This window comes from Phascolarctos cinereus, unplaced genomic scaffold (genome assembly GCF_003287225.1).
Source record: "Phascolarctos cinereus isolate Bilbo 61053 unplaced genomic scaffold, phaCin_HiC Scaffold_5;HRSCAF=322, whole genome shotgun sequence".
Classification (NCBI taxonomy): domain Eukaryota; kingdom Metazoa; phylum Chordata; class Mammalia; order Diprotodontia; family Phascolarctidae; genus Phascolarctos; species Phascolarctos cinereus.
Genome location: NW_027555958.1, coordinates 218,430,606 through 218,452,700, shown reverse-complemented (window position 1 = coordinate 218,452,700; position 22,095 = coordinate 218,430,606). Strand labels below are relative to the sequence as shown.

Genomic DNA, 22,095 nt, shown 5'->3' with positions numbered 1-22,095 from the left:
AGTTCAAAGAAATGTTATAGACCTGGATTTAAGCAAAGCATTTGACAAAGTCTCTCCAGATATCCTTATCAACAAGGTGAAGAGATGTGAACAGGAAGATGATAGGTAGACTGGGAGGTTCATAGCCTTATGATCTGGAAGTAGAAGTGACCTCAAAGGTCATCTTGTTCAACTCCCTCATTTTGTAGATGAGGAAACTGAGGCGTGGAGGTTTAGTGCTTTGCTCAAGACTACACTGGAAGAAAGTATCTTTGAGTCTGGTTAAATTTCAAACCCAAAGAGTATTGATTATTGGATCAATTCCAAGCTGGAAGCATGATAGAATGTTGGAATAGCCTAGGAACTGGTCCTCGGCCTTGAACCGTCCAACACTTTTATCAATGATTTGGATAAAGATATGGAAGACTTATTTGTCAAATTTGTGGGTGGTGTCTGAAAAAGGCGAGGGGTGGAAAAAATAAAAACTTATTTTTTAAAATGAACAAGAAAATATCAGTTACTAATGACCCATAAGCTTACTTGCTTATTTTTTTGAAATCTAGGCATATATTAAGAACATTCCTCATGAAAATATGAGAAGGAACACAAGCTAATCCACCTATCTTTGGAGCCATTGCCTATCAAACACTGCTGGGGGGGGAACTATTAGAGCCAGCTAACAGGATTTTGTTAAAAAAAAAAACTTCAGCTAATGGGAAGCCTTGCTAACCTTTCAAACTTTCAACTGTAACCTGTGTGTAATCTCCTCTTACCAGAATGTGAGCTCCTTGAAAGCAGAGAATGTCTTCTTTTCTATTCGCAACCTCAGAGTTTTGCACATAGGGAGCACTTTAACAGAACTTTTTCATCCCCAGGGTCCAAAGAATTAAAGTTGCAGGTTACTCAAAGGGCAAGTAAATAGGTTTCAACATGTTACTAACAAAGAATTACACAGGGGAAAAAAAAGCCATATGAAAAGTGGCATTTAAAAGATGTATGTCTGGTAAAGGAGGTGGCTAGCTGGTTAGCAAGAGTAAGAAATAACTAATGGAAACTCTTTGTTCTCCTTTGGTATCTACCTAATGTCAACATTACAATCTGCATCATTAGAGAGAACACCTGCATCAAGATGATAGACCAAACTAGGAAAAAAACTCCAGACAAGAATTATGTTACATTCCCAAACTCCATCAATTGGGTTTATAAATGGCTGGCTTTTCATACCCTATTCTCACCATGCAGTTTACAGATGAGAGGCACATGTTTCTGAACAAATGAACCCCACAGGAGATTTTTAAAATCTACCTATCTGTGCCCCACAAGGAGAGAATCACCTTTGAAACTTCTTGGCAGGGGAAGCATTTAAGCTATGCTATGGGCATGCCCATAAGGGCAAAAAAAAAAAAATAGTCATGACAGTTAGCAAATACAGTCTATTTCCTTCTATTCTACAAAGAGGGTCCAGGAAATTATATAAAATGATTCTTTTAAAAACTCCTTTAGCCTAAGTCGTCAGGAGTATAAATATCAAGGGTGGCTACAGAAAGTCTTTGCTAGAATATCCAAATAATTGCCATAAGTATCAACACTTTTACTCAGGGGATCTAGCTACAAAGTGCTACATACTACGGATGACTTGAATATACTTGTACCTTTTTTTCCAAGGAGCTTTTTCCAAAAATCTATTCTCATGCATGAAACAGACAAAAATAATGTTAATAGATCCCAAAGCAGAATTCATTATCTTTCCTTCCAACTCCATCCTTATTCTAAACTTTCCTCTTATTATCAAGGGCACTGCCATACTCATCCTCCAGACTCACTGACCTTCATAATCATCCTTGACTTCTCACTCATATTCACACTACATATCCAATTGTCAAATCTTCTCACTTGCACTTGACAACACCTTTACCTACATCACCATCTCTCCACACACAGAGCCCCCACTCTTGCTTTGGTCTGTATCACCTCTCACAGGGACTGTTACGATAGCCTATACATCAAGTCTTTCCTCATTCTAATACATCTTCCACATAATCCCCAAAATGATTTTCCTAAAAATATAAACTCCAGGGGTACCCTATTACCTCTTGGATTAAATATTAACTTCCCAGTTTAACACTTAGTGTTCTTCATGCCCTAGCACCTTCCTGCCTTTTCTCCCTTTTCTCTTGCCTTATACATACTATCCTCTACATGCTCTGCAGTCCAGCCATACTTGTCTACTTGCTTACTCACAAAAGATGCTTTTATCTCCCATCTTCATGCTTTCATACCAGCTGTTCCCATAAGGGCACAGCAAGCATTTCCCCCTCATCTCTATCTCCCAAATCCCTGATTTCCTTCAAGATTCAACTCAAGCGCCATCTTCCACATGAAGCCTTTTCTAATCTCCCTACCTGCTAGTCTCCAAACTACCTCGCATTTATGAAGCATATATTCTGGATATATTTACATATATTCTCTGGGAACCTACATTCTAATGGAAAGACAATGCCTATGGAATGTTTCACTGCAAATCAGATGGGAAAGTCCCATGTACTTTAGAGTGCCTCTCCTTCATAATGTCATTTCCACTGATATAATCTTATTGGTTTCTGATGTCAAACTATTTGACAGTGCAAAGGACATTGGCAAGAACTTTCTTTCCTGGGTCTTCAGTAGATATGGCTGTATCTCCACAGAGGGCTTCCTTCCCTTCCCGAGATTATGGTTGCGGGCCCTGTGCTGGAAGCATTGCTATTCTCAAGACTCTTGAATTCAGGATCCCAAACTGTCTTCATCAGATTCTAAGAGAGGACAGTGGTCAAGGTGATGATGGTGGTTGTATATGCTGCCTTCTATCTCTCCCTCAGGGTACCTTGTTCCTACTATCTTCTCATGTGGAATGTAACCTCTTTGAGGGCAGGGACTATTTCACTTTTGTCGCAGTGTCCTTGAGGCTTAGTACTGTGCAAATGTCTGGCACATAATAAGGGCTTCATAAATGCTTGGGGATCGATTGATTATAGAGAACTTTAAAGTTGTACAAAGAACTCAACATGCATTTTCTCATTTGAACCTTATAACAATTCCATGAGGGAGATACGAAAAGCATTATTATCTTCACTTTACCAATACAGAAACTGAGACTGAAAAAGGTTAAGCAACTTGCCCATTGATATGAGATGCTCTCCTTATTTTATTGTTCATTCGTTTAGTCATTCTGAGTCTTGGTGACCTTATGGACCACAGCATGCCAGGCCCTTTTATATTCCACTATCTCCACTATCTCCCAAAGTCTGTCCAAGTTCATGTTTCCATGCTTCCATGACACTATCTTATCCACCTCATCCTCTGCCATCCTCTTCTCATTTAGTCTTCAATCTTTCCCAGCATCAAGGTTTTTTTTTCAATGAATCTTTTCTTCTTATTATGTGGCCATAGTATTTCAGCTTCAGCTTTAGTATTTGTTCTTCCAATGAGTAGTCTAAAACTAAGAAACCAAGTTTCTCTCCTTATAGATGGAGATCAATATCCTATGTCTACATGAGGTGGTGGAAGAGAGTTGTCCAGAGCAAGAAAGGAGAGCTCTTTAAGTCCTTTTCAATCTGGAGAATCTCTTCAGGTCTCTTCAGGCACTTTGAATGCCTCTAGCTTCTAGCTTCAAGAGAAAAGGTGGACAAGGACAACCCTCCTTCCGGTTGCTGAAGAGAAAATAAGACTCTGGAAGAAGCTGACATGAGAGGAACTGGCAGTCTCCATCAGGTCCCTATCCTTGGCTTGCCATACTATAACTTCAGGGAACTTCCCTTTGAATGAGATATCAGACTCCCTCTTGGTTGAGTTGAGTTACCTCACTCCCAGTGGGAGAGATCCTTCACTTTGTATTGTGTAGTATGTATTCTCCAGTGTATACCTTTTTCTGATTTCTGTTTTGCTGCAGAACTGAATAAATGGGTTTCTTGACTAATTGCTTTCTGTGTTCATTGTTAAATTAGCATTTGATAGAAAAGGGGTCAAGTTTTGAATGTAAAGCTTGGGGTCTTCCTGCTTCCCATATTAATGAAATAGTAATCAGAAGTTAGCTTGAACCTGAAAATCAAATCCCCTAGAATATTTAAAGGAGAAGACAGATATAATTCTAGCTCAGCACTCCCTTTCTCTGAAGAGAACAGAATGTCAGCCTCTGGTTCCAACTTTCTACTTCCCCTTCTGCCAAGAATTAAAGTCTCCCTTGGAGAAGGAGGATGGGGGAGGAGAAGAGGCTAGTGATGTCTATATTGTCTCTCTTTGAGCCACACAATGACACCCACATGCTACATATGGGTGATAGCCTTCACTACACAATGAAAAATATTATTCTGAGAAGAAGTCTACAGGCTTCACCAGAATGCCAAAGGGATCCACGACAAAAAAAAAAAGGTTGAGAACCTTTGTTTTAAAACAAGAAACTAATCTATAATTACAGAATATCCAGCGTCAGTGTAGCAGGAAGGAAAGGTATTTTCTTCTAGAAAGGGACCTTCCTGGAGGCTTTCAGATCATACCACACTAAATTCACTAGAATATCTCTGTTACCAGTCTACTGACTCCCCATCCATTGTTCCATACTTAAGAAGAGCACCAGCCTTTCTAGTGTGGTAAGTAGTGAGGCATCAGCTATTAAGCTGATGTGTTTGCAGGTGTAACAAAAAACTCTTCCTCCCCCAAACTCTCTAATTCAGTTCCCCATGCATGAATTGCTACAATCCATTTGTGTTCCAGTGGAATTATACAATATTTCTAAAGAAATAGATTTGCATTACTTTCAATTATATAGAATCATTAATCAAGAAATAACTCGAACTAACTGCTAATGAATTGTTTCCAAGTAGAGTTCCTCCAGGCCTGCTTTAATGAATAGATAAGACTCATCTGTAATTAGCAGCCTGCATTAGCATGTAAACAATTAATGTGCTAAAGTCCTTAAAAATGGATTTTTTTTCCTCTCTGACATTAAATATGCTGCCTCTAATCTTGTTTCTAATATCAAGTACTCAGGTTTTACTATAGGGTATTCAATACCCTCTATTTTCTTATTTTAAACATTACAAAACTAGCTATGATAGTGTCTTGAAGGGAGGGGTTTAAGGAAAGTTTAGAGGAAAAGAGAATGGATGGATGCCTGTTGTAGAGCACTGTTTTCTAGTCCATACCATAATGGCCTGATAAAATAGTGAAAATCCCCCTCAGGACCAACCCTGCCACTTTCTCAGCCTTTATATATTTGTTCTCAGTGGTTCAGAAGACTGTATGCTATGAAGAAAGATGGAGCTGAAAGAAGGTAAAGACTACAAAGTGTCATCTTTTTCTTACATTTTGATCAATTCTTGACCTGGATTCCACAAAGGGATCATGGATAGATTTTAGGGAGTCTATGAACTTGGATGAGAAAAAAATTGCATCTTTATTTTCATAAATTACAACTAAAATCTAGCATTTCCTTCCATTATGTGTGTTTTTAAGCACATTTTTCATTATTCATCAAACTACCAAAAGGGTCCATGATACAAAAAAATTTTAAGAACTTCTGATGTAGAATTTCATCAGTGTAGATACCCACTCCATCTATGCAAATTGCCACTCACACCTAGCTTATTCTGCATGATTTTTGTCTATAGGTACCCACAAATCTTCTAGAGAAACCCAACCTCATCCATTGGAAGCATTTTACAGATCTTTTAAGATCTTCTGGATACCAGGGAGCACTTGAGCTACATACATATTGCTACGATGTTCTGTTTGAAATAGATTGAAAATCACATCTGTGTCTGCAAAATTGTATTGTATCTAGTACAAATTTCTTTGATGTATAATTGGTCACGTACAGTCACTCATCCCAAATTAATCTACACAGGTACCATTTCCACTTCCTCATACAGTATATCTGGTACTAATGTGTTAGAATCCAAATGTTATAGTGCTACCATTATTGTTAAGAACATATTCCGAATGAAATGTTGATAATCTGTTCCATTTTTCTATTTGTTGTCCTCCTGTTTTCATCTAGAAATGACTTTGTGATAATCTGTTTTTGTTCAGTTAATGCCAAGCTTTCTGCAGCCTCATTTCCCTCTCTAATGCTTTTTAATGTTTCATTAATCAATATTGCTCATAATCTTCTGCCATCCTCCTCCATAATTTCTTGCAAATGGATTTGTACTTAAAACTGGAGTTTCCCTTGACTGCTAACTCTTCTCTTCTTTAGAAGGAAATAAAGCTTTTCAGTAGGTGAGGAAGTGTCTGGGTACTTTTGGCCTCCTCATTATGGCAACTGGTTTACACTGCTTAAACTTTTCTAAGAAATATTGATAACCAGTCTCCACCTTTACTTTTATCCATGTCCTTTTTAAAAAGAATAAATAGCTTAAACAGGATATAATTGCACACAAAGTCTTCTTATCTTTATCCTTTCTTTTATTTTGCCCTTTGTTCTAACTAGTCAATGGAGTGACTGCAAACTGACTGCTAATTTAAAAATTAGTGCTATGTCAGTTACCAGTTTTTTCCTCTCTTTTAAGATATGGTTATATTACTTTTTATAACATTTTTCAGTGCTTACCCTACCCAGTGCCTTCTGAACACCTTCCTTAATAATTATGTATGATTTAGAAATATAAATGAGAGTGGTTAGAGTGCCAGACTTAGAGTCTAGACCTAGGTTTGAATGTCACAATGGGTACTTATTCTGGACAAATGACTTAACCTCACCAAGCCTAGGTTTTCTCATCTATAAAACAGGGATAACAATAGCACATGCTTCACTAGGTTATTGTGAGAATAAAGTATGATAACATATATAAAGCGTTTTGTAAGCCTTAAAGTGATACATATGTATGTATACGTGTGTATGTAAATACATGTGTTATGAGGTTTCAAAGTAGTCCACAAGCCCTCTTGCATTTCTCAATTCTGAATATATTTCCCTAATATATTTTTCACCATCTTCCCCTCTGCCACTTTTAGCAAGTCACCAAGGATCAAGGTAAAGGACACACGGGTTTGGAGTATGTTGTCAAGTGTTCTTCACAGAATCCCTTCACCTTGACTTCTGATATTGGCACATGCAATTATCTTAAAAGCAGCTCTTGTTAATGCTTATCACAAGGATCATGGTAATAGGAATAGAGACTGGACCTGTGCCATCATTAAAGAACTCCTCTGTAAAATAACTCCCTCCACTAATGCAAACCAAAACCTTCTCAGCAATTTACAATCTTTGAGTTTCCTGAATATTACTGTGCTAAAAGAAATGAGCACGTGGATTTCAAAAAAACCTGGAAAGACTTGTATGAACTGACAAAAACTGAAGTGAGTAGAACCAGGAGAACATTGTACACAGTATCAGCAGTATTGTGTGATGATCAACTGTGAATGACTTAGCTCTTCTCAGCAATAGAATGATCTAAGACAATTCCAAAGGACTCATGAAGAAAAATGCTATCCACCTCCAGAGAAAGAACTGGTGGAGTCTGAATGAAGATTGAAGAATACTTTTTTCCACTTTCTGCATTTTTTCATGGTTTTAATTTTCCCCTTTGAATCTGTGTCTTCTTTCACAACATGACTAACATGGTAACATGTATTGCAGGATTGAATCTATATCAAATTTCTCACTGTCTTGGGGAGGGAAGAGGTGAGGGAGGGTGAGAAAAAAATTGGAACTCAAAAACATTTTAAATGAATATTAAAAATTGTCTTTAGATGTAACTGGGAAGAAAATAAAATACCATTTTTAAAAAAAGGTTCCTGAGGTGCTAAGATGTTGAATGGCTTGACCAAAGTCATACAGCCAGAATGTGTAAGAAGGACTTGAACCCATATCTTCCTGACCCCTAGGCCAGTTCTTTGGCCATTACACCATGCTACCTCCCATCATGAAAATGAGGAAGGCAAAATAACCAAATATCCTATAAAATTATGTACCTTGGATGCCAATGAAATTCACTCTGCCAACTCCCTTATTTCCCTCTCTAAGAAGAATCTGTCATCTTTCCATTTAGCAGCAACTTCTTAATGTCTTTTTTGTTTCTCTTATGAGAATGTTGATATCAATGTGATTCAGTTCCTCTAATAATTTATCAACTTGATTATCATTAGTCAAGGATCTCAAGCTTACTTTGCCAACTATTAAATTCAACTTTATAGACAGATGATCCAGAAATTACAATTCCTAGTGACCTTGGTCCCCATTTCTGACACTACTACCATTGCCACAGAAGCAGATCTGGGATAGAAGACCAAAGGTCCTTTTGTGTTTTTCTTTATTTCATGAGTTACCAATAAGTATTTCTATACTTAGCCAATCTGGTCTGGAAACAGTAGGAACAGCCTATCACTGGATCTGTACTCAAAGCCTTTTAATTTGGTTGGCCCTGCTAGTATATGAGCCATTTGTGAACCCCATAGCCTTTTCACCTTTTCCCAAACAGAGGAAGGTCTTAGTTTCAACTAAGTTTCAACATTTCTTGTTGTCTGTTTGCACTGATAACTTTATTTTGCCCAAATTGGATACATTTCTATAGGGAATTAATGTATGTGTTTTTGGACCATAGATTTATATCCCATTTTGGTCTGTGGGCAGCTCCAGTCTATGCTTCTGCACTGACATAGTCTTCCACAACTCAGGTTTACCCTTAGGAAATAATGTCCCTAAGGAGTAGGACTTTTGTGAACCTTTAAAAATTGCCATTAGTGTGTTCTATAGAACATCTCCAAGGAATATCTCAAGCTAAACTCTTCCTTGTGTGAATATCAGATTTGAGAGGTTGGGGAAAAGGGTCAGATCAGTTAATCCACTGGTATAGAGAGCTCCAAGTAAAGAACTTCTTTCAGTGTGGATCTATATTCCTCTGCCTCACTCAAATCCAATTCATGCAGGAGTCAAGACATCACCCTGTCATGTCTTTGATCCTCTTTGAAAACAAAAGACAAATGACAACAACAATAACAACATTGTTAGTCTTAGAGAGTTGCCTGAAAGCACTCAGAGGTTAAGTGACCTGCCCAGGGTCACACAACCTATAGGTATCAGAGATGAAAGTTAAACCCAAGTTTTCCTGACTCTAAGACTTTCTATCAACTACAGTAGTGATGTCAAGCTCAAATTGAAATGGGGCCATTAAACTCTACGTAAAGAGTTGCATGCAACAATGGCCCACTTGCCTATTTAATAGCTCTGCACAACATCCTTGCTGCTTCTCAGGTGTAAGATTACATCATTAAAAAAGAAGCAACAGCAACAAGTTTACACTTAGTACTACTCTTCTCAACCATTTTTGAGTATGAGGATCCATTTTAATAGTAAAAATTTTCACCACCCCACATGATAGCAATTGTTCAATTAATATCTGTTGATTTAAAAAAATACGTGATGATTATATACATTTTGAAATGATAACATATCAATGTGTGAAACATTTTATACTGTGTCACACTAGATTTTTACTGGAACTAAACAAATATCAAAATGATAATACCATTAGATTATGAACTGTTTGAAGGCAGGGGCTGTTTTTACCTTTTTTTGGTACAAAATTTTTGGAGTTAAAAGGCACCAGAGAAGCCATCTAGTTCAATCCATACCTCAACAGGAATCCTCCATACAACCCACCTATCCAGCCTTTGCTTAAAGACCTCCAATGAGGAGAGACCCACAGCCTTCCCTGGAAGCCCATCCAATATTGGATAGTTCTAATTGTTAGGAAATTTTGCCTAATATCAAGCCAAAATTACTTCTTTGCAACATCTACCCATTTTTCTTATTTCTGTTCTTCAAGGACAAGAAGGATCTGTCTAATGCTTCTATCATATGATGTATGATATGTGCTTCTGTTATATGACAAATACTGGGTTGCCAAGCCTCACTTATTATTTTCTTTTTCTCCAAGATAAATACTATCTTCAATTGATCTTCATATGGTATGATCTTGAGACCTGTTCACCTTCTTCTGGATATTCTACAATTTATTCAATCTTCCTGAAATATGGTACCATATTTGGCCTGACCAAATCCGGGTACGGCAAGACTGTCACATCCCTAGTTCTTGACACTATGTCTCTCTTAATGTAACCTAATGCCATATTAGCTTTATCAGCTAATATATTATGGACCAGCAACTTATACTGAGGTTGCTGTGCACTAAAATCCCTGATTCATTTCAAATGCCTTCTCATCAGATACTTCTTAAGATTTTTAAAAAAAAAAACCCAAATACCAGACTTTATATTCATCCCTATTAAATTTCATCTTATTAGATCTGGCTCAACATTCTAGCCCATCAAATTGTATTAGGATTCTGATTCTGCTGTACCAATGCACTGATCACTAATCCTAAGCTTTGCTTGTCTACAATGCTATTAGCGTGCCTCCTATGCCTTTATCCAAATCTTAAATAATACATGATCCAGCAGATTCCTAGGACATTCTATTAAATAACTCCTTCTTATTAAACCATTAATGATGACTTTTTGGGTCAGACCATTCAACCAGTTCTGAATCCTCCGGTCATTGCCTACGTTTCTCCACCTTTCCACACGAATTACCTAAGAGAATTTGTCAAATGCTGTGCTAGAAACCTACATAAACTATACCTGTAGCATTCACTTGATCTACCTTTTTAATGACCCTGCCAAAAAGGAAATGAGGTGAGTCTGACATGGCTTGCTCCTGATGAAGCCTTGCTCTTTGTGATAGCTGCTGCCTTCTCTAGGATTCAGGACAGAAAGTCACTGAGACACTGACACAAGATAAACTTTCACAAATGAAGCTTCACAGTGAGCAAGAGGGTGTATTACAAACCTGCAATGCACAAAAGTACATGTTAATGCCATTTAGAAATATACTCAATTTGGTCACAATCAGCTCGTTCCTCTCATAAGTAATCATGGAGCAAATAGAGAAACAAATAAGAAATGTCATGTGATTAAGACTAAGTTACATTTTTCACAGGCCTAATTCTCACACCAACTGGGTGAAGAATGGAGAGTCATAAACCTACAGATTATCTTTACTTACCATGGCATCCCACCTGTCCACACCCTAGAAATGTAGTCACACAGTCATAGTCCATATACCCTGTGCATAATCTCAAAATCAGAGTAACCTAAAGTGGTTTAGTCACTGAGGGGACATGGAGAACACATCCATATAAGAATGCTTCAACCCCTTATGACTCCTGAATTATTTAATAGAAACGTGTGAATAGCTCAGTTGTTTCCCAGAGCCTCAGTAACCAGGAGCTCAGGAAGATATAGGTGACAGAGTTCTCTTCCCACTATCTTTTGGTGGGCTAGAGCATGGTGTAAAAGGAAAAGTAATTGTCTTAAAGTCAAAAGACAAAGATTTAAGTCTCAGCTCTAATATTCACTTCGTAGGGTGGGTCATGTTAGTCTTTCTGAACCTGTTTCCCTGCCTATAAAAAAGTGATTACATTCTTTAAATCACATATCATAAGACTAATTTGAGGAAAGTGCTCTGGAATTCTTGAAGTATCATGCACATGTGACCTATTACTATAAAGACTCAAACCTATTTGGACTTGCAACTGATACTTCAATTAGTTATTATTATTATTGACAAAATATCAATATGGAATTCGCACTGTAGTCAAAACTATTGAGATAATTCAATGAAAGTAATCATTGTAATAATACTCCATTAATCCAATAGCCCACTGGATCTATGATCTAATGAATGTGGGTATTCCCTGTAAAGATTTAAATTACAATACATCTATGGAGGTAGCTAGGGGCAGTGGATAGATCACTCGGCCTAGAATCAGGAAAGCCTGAGTTCAAATCCATACTTAGACACTTACTTAACTGTGTGACCTTGGGCAAGTCACTTTATCTCAGTTTCCTCATCTGTAAAATGGAGATAAATAATAGTACCTACCTCTCAAAGTTGTTGTGAGGATCAAATGATATATTATTCATAAAGTTACAGCACAGTGCCTGGCACACAGTCAACACTTGATAAATCAGTTTTTCCTTCCTTCCTTCCTTCCTTCTATAACTGACCATCCTTTGTGACTCTCATCCATGTCCACCAATAAAACTGTGACCAGGAGTCCTCCCAATATGTTGGGGACTTTCCTGACATTGTCCTGACATGACATAGGTAACAATGGAGCACTTGAACTGTCCATCAATTGTTGTTCATTCTCTATATGTGACCATCCCATCATTTTTCTGAATACATATTTCTTTGATGATTTCCTTTGCCTCACTTCCCCCCATAATTTCTCATTTGTAATGTGCTGTAACTTGCTAACACTAGCCATACATATTAGGGTAATCCTCAACTTTGTTTCCTCAGAGTTTGTAGTATTATATGAATGTCATTCAATTTCATTGGAAGAATAGTGATGTTAAAAAGTGTACCTTTGTTTCAGGGAGATAGTTGAGATTACTAAGGGGACCACGTAGGTTACCAGGCCTTATTCTTATTTCTATCCAACTCAAGGCTCAGCTTATCATTCGTTTGCAGTGCCCGTTCCAGATATCTCTCCTGATGGATGAGCTCTATAGATTGTCTATCACGTTGCACATCACTGTCTGGACAATAGTCATCCTTTATCTATTTGGTTTTTCCCGCATGGATGGTTAGGTCAAATTCTTTTGATTGATTACATATCTCACTTATGAATCTCCCTAATGTTTCTGCATTTTTCCCCATCCAGACCTGTAAAATCACATGTGATTTCAGTGTGGAAATACCTGCCATCATTGCATATCAGCAATTCCCCTGTAACTTTTAGTCTTAAAGAGCTGTCCAGGGCAAAGAGAGGTTGATGGATTTACCCAGGGTCAAAAGTCAGTGTGTGTCTGGGGCAGAATTTGAATCTGGTCAGGTCTTCCTGACTCCAAAGTTGGCAATGAATTTTTTATCTAGCTATCTAGGAGATTATGAAAATTAAGAACTGGGCAACATACAAAAATTGTTAACCCGACTTCTACAAATATTTTCATCTAGGACTTTAATGTTATTTAAATAAAATATTGTTGAACATTTGTATTTACATGTAGGTAAGGACCCATATGTTATGTTTATATGTGTCCACAGCATGTTTTCCCCTCTCCACAGTCCAATCTATTTGCCTCCTTATAGCTTTTGCACACCCTTCCAAGACCATTCATGCTACAAAAACCCCAGGTTCTGTTTCTAATACTCAAAGAAACATCACAACACCTTTTTAATAGGCCTGTTTCCCAAGGGGGAGATAAAAGGACAAGGTAAATTAAGGGAAATACCAAGTATAAACTTGAAACCTACTGTCAATAAAACTGAAAACAAATCCTAAGTGGAGGCGAAGAAAGGCGGGTGTGGGAGGAAGAGAAATGTTAACTGGTGATCTCTTTCTTCCTTTTATTTGAGGAAGTTAAGTTTGTTCAGCTCCTTGCAAGCTGTCTTTGGCTAAAATCACTGTTAATGAGCTTTGACATTTGAAATTTAACTGAGCATAAGCTAACAGCTTCCAGCATTGCACCACCCATGAAGGCAACTGGAAATATTTTGCTAAGGCCAAAGACTGGCTAACAGTCTGTTTATTGAAAAGACCTGGCTCTCAAGAGAAAGTGTTTATAGCAACCACTTTACCTACTGCTTCTCAGCCCTGTGATGTCTGCTTTGCTTTAGGGTCTGGGGTAGGGGATTGGGTCTGGCGGAGGGGGGGGTGCTCTTTAACTCCTTCTAGTCACAATTTTAATTGTTTACTGCTTTAAAAGGAAGCCTTAATGATCTTCTTGCGCCTGTAGCAACCTGCAGCTACAAGGACAGGCTGGAAATTTCAAGTCAGGACTTAGGTGAATGAGTCAAAATCACACAGAGTGCTTATAGGAATTGCTATTTAGTTCTATCATATGCCTCTTAGAAAGGCATCCTGAAAATATTTCTGTGTCATTGGCCATCCCGTCAAATGAACCTTTCCTGAAAGAGAAGATGGCAAATAGATAAACTGTAGCAGATATTTCCTTCCTTGGGCTTTTTCCTCCTTTCTCTTTCAGTGAAATTTACCACTCTTTCTCTCTCTATAAACTGATATGCTCAATATTTAAGCTATTAACATTATATCATCAAGCAGACAGTTACAAACTGAACATAGTATATCTCCTTGGCACTAGATGACAAGAAAAGAAGTTGAGGCCCCAAAATGGATTTCTCCTTCTCAATGGAATTGTGGGCTTGAGAAACTCTTTGCTTTTGAGCCCTGAAATTGAGCTCTGGATATTTTCTCATTCAGGCCTTTGAATAAAATGAGAGTAACTATACTTCATTGCCTGTGATAAATTCTTTTATTATACAGATCCCTTCCAGGGGAAAGGGGACTTAAATTTTTTTTTAAGTTTTTCAGTTGGGATATGTAATTTTGAGGGAAGAGGGGCTTTTGAAGCTATATGCTACTATCTACCTTCTACTTCAAATTTCTTAGAAATAAGAAAGTTATAAGTTTTTTAAACATAAAACCCTGACTCAAACAGCATGGAAACAGCACCGATCTTGGAGACATAGGATCTATTTCCTACTCTTTTACTAACTACTTGTATGACCTTTACTAAATCATTTAACTTCTCTAAGACTCAGTTTTATCAAGTGTAAAATAAGAGGGTCAAAAAAACCCCCCAGCCTCTGAGATCCCTTCCGGGGGAGCTAGGTGGCACAGTAGGTAGAGCACCCAGCTTGGAGTCAGGAAGATCTGATTTTGAAACTGGCCCCAAACACTTCCTAGCTGTATGATCCTGGACAAGTCACTTAACCCTGTTTACCTCAGTTTCCTCACTTGTAAAATAAGCTGGAGAAGGAAATGGCAAACTACTCCAGTATCTTTGCAAAGAAATTCCAAATGTGGTCACAAAGGGTCAGACATTACTGAAAAATGATTGAACAACAAAGGTCTCTTCCAGATCTAAACCTGTGACCTAAATCCAGATCTAAATTCCATTATTACCTAACTAGTTTCCCCAGTGGATTTTCCAAAGACAAAAGTAATTTAGAAACCACTATAAAATTTGCTCACCTCCTGACTGCTAGGCAAGAGGTACCTCAGGAAGCCTCAGGGAGTGGAGGAGAGAAGCATAATAATGAAAAGGACAAGTCAGAATTGCAGCAAACAGACCTTGATGTATAAAATGCTCTTCCACAAGATTTCTATACTGTCCTTCTTGCATCAACTATTTTTAACTATAGAAGCTATGTGATGGGGCAGCTAAGTGGTACAGTGAATAGAGGGCTGGGCCTGGAGCTACGAAGACTCATCTCCATGAATTCAAATCTGGTCTTGGACATTTACTAACTGTGTGATCCTGGGCAAGGCACTTAACCCTACTTGCCTCAGTTTCCTCACCTATAAAATGAACTGGAGAAAGAAATGGAAAACCACTCCTGTATCTCTGCCAAGAAACCCCCAAAAGGGATCACAAAGAGTCAGACACAACTGAATCAACTGAGCAGCAACAAGCTGTATGACACTGCGGGTGGAAAGCTGGGCCTTGGAGCCAAGAAGATCTAGGTTCAAGTCTTGCTTCTGACACATGCTGGTTGTAAAACCCTGGGTAAGTCATTTAACTTCTCAAGGATCCAGGCAAGTAATTCTCTAAGACTATAAACTAGCAGGAAGGTGCCAAGCTGCCTTGGTAGAGTGACTCTTGTCATTTGGGAGTTCCCTTTATGAAAGAAATCACAGGTCCAGTTCCTATCCCTCTTATGGCACTATGAGAGGCACTGGTATAGTACTTAGAGAACTGGCCTCCAAATCAGGAAGACCTGGGTTCAAGCTCTGCCTCTGTGAAATGGATAGAGCACTGGGCCCGGAGTCAGGAAGACCTAAGTATAAATCTGGTCTTGGGCATCTACTAGCTGTGTGACCCTGGGTAAGTCACTTAACCTCTGTCTGCCTCAGTTTCCTCAACTGGAAAATGGGTATAATTATATCATCTAGTTCCCAAGGTTGTTGGGAGAATCAAATGAGGCGATGTTTGTAAAACATTTAGCATAATGCTTGGTACATAGTAAATCATGTATAAATGTTATTATTATTACTTTTCTTATGGCTGTGTGATGCCAGGGATGTCATTTAACCCTTCAGTGTCCCAATCAACTCTCTAAAACTAATAGCCATGTAGAAAGTGGCAATATTGATTGGAAGAGGGAGCTCTCCTCTGAGAGTTCCCCAAACTAATAAAAGCATTGGTTCAGTCAAAAACTCTGTGGGTATATATTATATATGGAATATATTCAGTTCCTTTGTTTTTCAGTCATATCTGACTCTTGGTGACCCCATTTGGGATTTTCTTAGCAAAGATACTGGAGTGGTTTGCCATTTCCTTCTCCAGCTCATTTTACAGGTGAGGATACCAAAGCAATTAAGGTTAAGTGACTTGCCCAGGGTCACATAGCTAGTAAGTGTCTAAGGCCAGATTCAAACACAGGAAGATGAGTTTTCCTGACTCCAAGTCCAGCACTCAATCCACTGTGCCACCTAGCTGCCCTGTGGAAGATACAGATATAGATATAGATATAGATATAGATATAGATATAGATATAGATATAGATATAGATATAGATATAGATATAGATATAGACATAGACATAGACATAGATATAGATATAGATATAGATATAGATATAGATATAGATATAGATATAGATATAGATATAGATATAGATATAGATATAGATTTAGATATGGATATATGTATGTGCGTGAGTGTGTATAGACAGACAGACAGACAGATAGATGACAAATAGATAGATAGATAGATAGATAGATAGATAGATAGGATAGGATAGACAGACAGATGGCAGATGGATGGATGCATGGATGTGGATGGATGGATGGATAGATAGTGTGTCTCATAGTATAATAACAGGGATAGGAACTGTACCTGTGATTTTTTTCATAAAGGGAACTCCTGACTGACAAGAGTCACTCTACCAATGCAGTTGTTCACCTTCCTGGTAGTTGATAGTTTTATAGAATTAGTTGCCTGGAGCCCTGAGAGGTTAAATCACTTGCTCAGTTTTGTACAACCAGCATGTGCTGGAAGCAAAACCTGAACATAGATCTTCTTGGCTCCAAGGCCAACTTTCCATCTTCAATGTCAGAGAGCTTCTACAGTTTAAAAATAGGTGATGTGAAAAGGATAGTATAGAAATTTATATATATATATATATATATATATATAGATGTATATATATATATATGTATATATATATATATACACACACACACACACACACATACACACAAATCATACATATATAAATAATCCTATATATACACACACATAGTACCTTACAGACTATTTATATATATATATATATATATATATAACATACACTTATGTGTAAATATATACTTATAGAATCTATACTTACAGACAATATATACTTATTGTAATATATACTCACATATAGTGACTTATAGCCTACATACATTTATGTATAAGTATATAGTTATAGTTTATATACTTATAGACAGCATATAATGTAGTAACATATATTCACATACAGTAACTTATAGTCTATGTACATACACATATACAGATATACTTATAGATTATATACTTGTAGATAATATATACATATAGCAATTCATATATAACCTACTATAGTAACATATACTAACATACAGTAACTTATGGCCTATATATTAATTAACTATACATATAAAATATAGCAATTTATAGACTATATAGTGTATGTGTATTTATGTGTGTATTCATCATTCCTATTCCATGGCCAGCCATTCTTTTTTCTGCTCACACATCTCTTTGACACCTTCCTTTATGCAATCCTCTTGCCTAGTTCTTCATTGGTCACACCCATTCATTGCATAAAGGTTCATTGCCTTTAGGTGTTGGGAGACACCTCCACACCAAAGGTGTTTGCCACCATCATAAATGACAGCCAGCCCAGAGTTCAAATGGAAGAAGGACGTATAGGGGAACCTTCCAGAGGCTGCTGTTTGCAGACAGCATTGAGCAGATCTAGGGGAGGGCAAAAACCATTCAAAAAGAGAGAAAGATAGCAGACCCAGAGCCAAGAAGACCTGGTTTCAAGCCCTGCTTCTGATACTTAGTGGACAAGTCCCATTACTCCTCTGTGTGTGCATACATATATGTATGTATGTATTAATACTAAGAGGCAGCTTATCATAATGGATAGAGAAATGGCTTCAAAATTATGAAGACATGAGTTCATGTCTTGTTTCAGACATTTACTGGCTATGTGACCTTGGGCAAGTAACTTAAGTGCTCTTGGCAGCTCAGATTATAAAACTGCAGAGAAGGTGCTGACCTGCATTAATAGAAGCAGTTTCCTCACACTGGACCTCCCTATACCAATTAAATCCCAAGTCTAGTCTAATCCCTACTCCCAGGACAAAAAAAAAATTATAAAAACTCACCCTTTACAATCCCTAAAATTATTTATGAAGATTACATAATAAGCCAATTATGAAACTCCCTATAGCAAACATAGTTCCTTAGATAGAACACTGGCTCTCAGAATCAGGCGACCCAGGCTTACATGTTCCCTTTCAACCCTTATTGCCTGAGTGACTTTAGGTAAGTCACTTAAATCACCCTGGATTTCAATTTCATCACATGTAAAATGTTGGGGTTAATCTACATATCCTCTGAGTTTCGTTCCAGCTTGTCAGATCTATCATTCTATTATCACACTATGCTCTGTTGTCAGACGTCTGTTATTAAGTGGCCTCTGTTAAAAAAAAAAAAAGCCAATAGATTTTGAGAATCTAAATATGTTTCTGCTTATAAGCAGAAGAAAACAGAACAAGAAGGTCCATAAAGAAATGAGATGAATTTTCATTCTAACCTGCTCGTGCTGCTACAAATCCTTTCTGTCCAAGACTCATAGGCAAAGATGTCAGTAATATTAGTCGTGCTGCTATTTGGAATTGGACTATAAAACAAGGAAAACACTCAAGATTTGATGTAGGAAAGGTATACTAACATCATAATCCTACCACAATCTCAACTCTAGAACACAGCTGGAAATCATTTTTAAAAGGGAAGAACGTGGGGGGGAGGGGCTCCTTGTACAACACAAATGCAGATCTTATGGCCAAAAAAATCTTAGAATCACAAAACACAAAAACTCAGGTGTGTTATTGACAAAAGGGACTCTGGAATACTTACTCACAATCCATTTACTCTTATTTTAGATAAATATAGCAGTGACTACAAATCTCTCTTCCAGTACATAAGCATCAACATTAGAGACAGTAGATACAGTGCAGGACCTGGAAAGAGAAGACCTGAGTTCAAATTCCATCTCAGATATTTACTAGCCATATGACCCTGAGCAAGTCATTTAATCTCTGTTTGCCTCAGTTGCCTCATATATGAAATGGGGATAATGATGGCACCTATCTCCCAGGGATCAAATGAGGATCTTGATGATTCACATTTTGAGGATTAAATGAGATACTTGCAAGCACTCTGCAAACCTTTTTGTTGTGAGTCATTTTGCTCATGTCCAGTGCTTCATGACCCAATATGAGATTTTGTGGCAGAGATACTAGTTTGCTACTTCCTTCTCCAGCTCACTTTGCAGATGAGAAAACTGAGGCAAACAGGGTTAAGTGACTTTCCCAGGGTCACACAGCGAAGAATTCTCTGAGGCTAGATTTGAACTCCCAAAGAGGAGTCTTTCTGACTCCAGGCTTGGCACTCTATTGACTGAGAGACTCAGTTGCCCCTGCAAGCCTTAAGTTACTATATTAACATGCTTTAATATTAAGTAATATTATCTATCAATATTTCATATTATTTAAAATTTAATAATAATAATAATAATATCATAAAGGGATGGCCCTGACCTTTTACCCCAACCCTTTTCTAGATGTTTCCAAAAATGGTCCCAAGTAATTCAAGAAAACTGACCCAGCTGTCCCTAGGAAAGAATGAGAACTGATAGACTGTCAGAAGAGATTAGAGTATTCCTTCCCACTCCCACCCTAGCCAGACCCTGTGAGAAATGCTGGTGCAAAAAAAAACACTTCCCAGGTGCTGAAGAAAAGAGAAAGGAAATGATAACATGTTACTGTAACACTACATGGAGCTTGACACAAAAACCTGTTTGTGAAGTACAAGAAGAGATTACTCCTATGAGCCCTGAAAGAATCTGAATAGTGGAGGCCCAGTTCTACCATGTGAAAAAAAGAAGGAGAAGGCTTAAGACTAAGTGGCTCAGGTCTTAAACTATAAATACATTGAACATTTTTTCCACTATGGGTTAGTCATTAGAGAACTCTTTTCCTGAGAAAGCAATGAGTACCATCTGCAGGAAGCTGATAAAGAGGAAAGGAAAGAATATAAGCAAGTATTAAGTGCCTACTACATGCCAGGCACTGTGCTAAGCGCTTTACAAATATAAACTCATTTGATCCTCTCAACCTGAAAGGTAGGTACTGTTATTATACCCTTTTTACAGTTGAGAAAACTGAGGCAGACAGAGGTTGTGACTTACCTGGGTTCACACGGGTAGTAAATGTGTGAGGCTGGATTTGAATTCAAGTCTTCTTGATTGGGCAGCTGGTTGGTGCTGTGGATAGAGCACTGGGCTTGGAATCCGAAAAACTCATCTTCCTGAGTTCAAATCTGGCCTCAGATACTGTGTGACCCTGGACAAGTCATTTAACCCTGTTTGCCTCTGTTTCCTCATCTATAAAATGAGCTGGAAAAGGAAATAGCAAACCACTCCAGACACACAGAATCTCCCTCTGCTACCTACCATTACTCAGTAAACATCTCTCTTTCTTTAAAGTGCATCCCAAATATTTCCCCCCCAACTCTGACTTTCCAGACTTCAAAATCATGCCTCAGCAGCTGTATCATCCTGGGACTTCCTTTAACACCTGGGACCTCCTCTCCCTAGAACATGTAACACCCCTGTGGCCTTCTCATTCTGAATATCTCTTCACCAGGTCATCCTCTTTTCTCATTGCTGAGTTCCTCTTAGGGCCTCCATTTTGTGAAGGGCCCCAGACTGTCAATTATTCATTTTCCTCCCGCTCTGCTCCTTGCTCCAAAGCCATACTCCACACCAGGTACCTTCATTCCTTCCTATCTTTTTTCCACTTCCTTTTGAGAGTGACTTTCCACTGAATGTGAGCTCTCTGAGGCCAGGGATGGGCGTTCTTTTTGTTTTTATCTGTATTCCCAATGCTTAGCACAGTGCCTGGCACTTAGTAAATACTTAATAACTGCATTACCTTTTTTTCCTTCCTTTTTTCCGTTCTCTCCACATCCATGTTGTCATCGATAGTTTCTCTTCCCAATAAGTTCAGTAGCTGGCTCACAAGTTTTTTCTCCACACCATCCTTAGTTCCCTTAGAATATCCTGGCCTCTAGGTTTCTCAACTTTCCCAACTCCTGTGACCTCTGCCTTCAGTTCATTTCGACCTTGCACAGGAGCAATCATCACACTTTAGACCAGTGGGCTACAAAATGGGGGCCAGAACCCCTTGCCAGCTAACACTAAAGGTTATGTGATCAACCAATCAGGGGGCAAGAAAATGGGTCACATTCCACCTTCCCTACCATAGTGAAGTGTTGGGTTTCTCTCTAACACAAAACTTCTATCCACACCCCCCAAAACTGCCCCTACTCCCCTTTTTCCTTCTACTATGCAAGCTCCAGAATTCCTGATTTCTGAGCCTGCATTGGCCCCTATGGGCAGTTATGACAACTACTACCTGAGCACCTATAGTGGCAGTGCTATTGAGAAAATCCCGCTCTGCTCCAAGCATAGCAATCCCCATGCCCCCCAGATCGCCTTTGGGCTACATCAGGCATCCCTCCGAGGGCGAAACTGGCAAGTAAGAGTTACTGCTGCTGTTCTCCTTGTTCTTGATCTATCACTCAGACACATCCAACTCTACATGATCCCATAGACTTTGGCAAAGACACTGGAGTGGTTTGCCATTTTCTTCTCCAGTATGCCCCATTTTACAGATGAAGAACTGAGGCAAATAGGGGTTAAGTGACTTGCCCAAAGTTGCACAGCTAGTAACTGTCTGAGGCCAGATTTGAACTCAGAGCTTCCTGACTCCAAGCCTGGTGGTC

General features: G+C 38.3%; 1 protein-coding gene across 1 annotated transcript in view; it reads right to left on the bottom strand.

The window, feature by feature from the left end:
* The window catches only part of LOC144457664 (fibrocystin-like), a 179,742-nt gene extending 158,291 nt beyond the window's left edge, over positions 1 to 21,451 (bottom strand). Inside the window, exon 1 of the mRNA XM_078155660.1 lies at positions 21,347 to 21,451. Within this exon, the coding sequence (XP_078011786.1) occupies positions 21,347 to 21,451 (105 nt within the window). The remainder of the gene's footprint in view (positions 1 to 21,346) is intronic.
* Between the last annotated feature and the right edge of the window lie 644 nt (positions 21,452 to 22,095).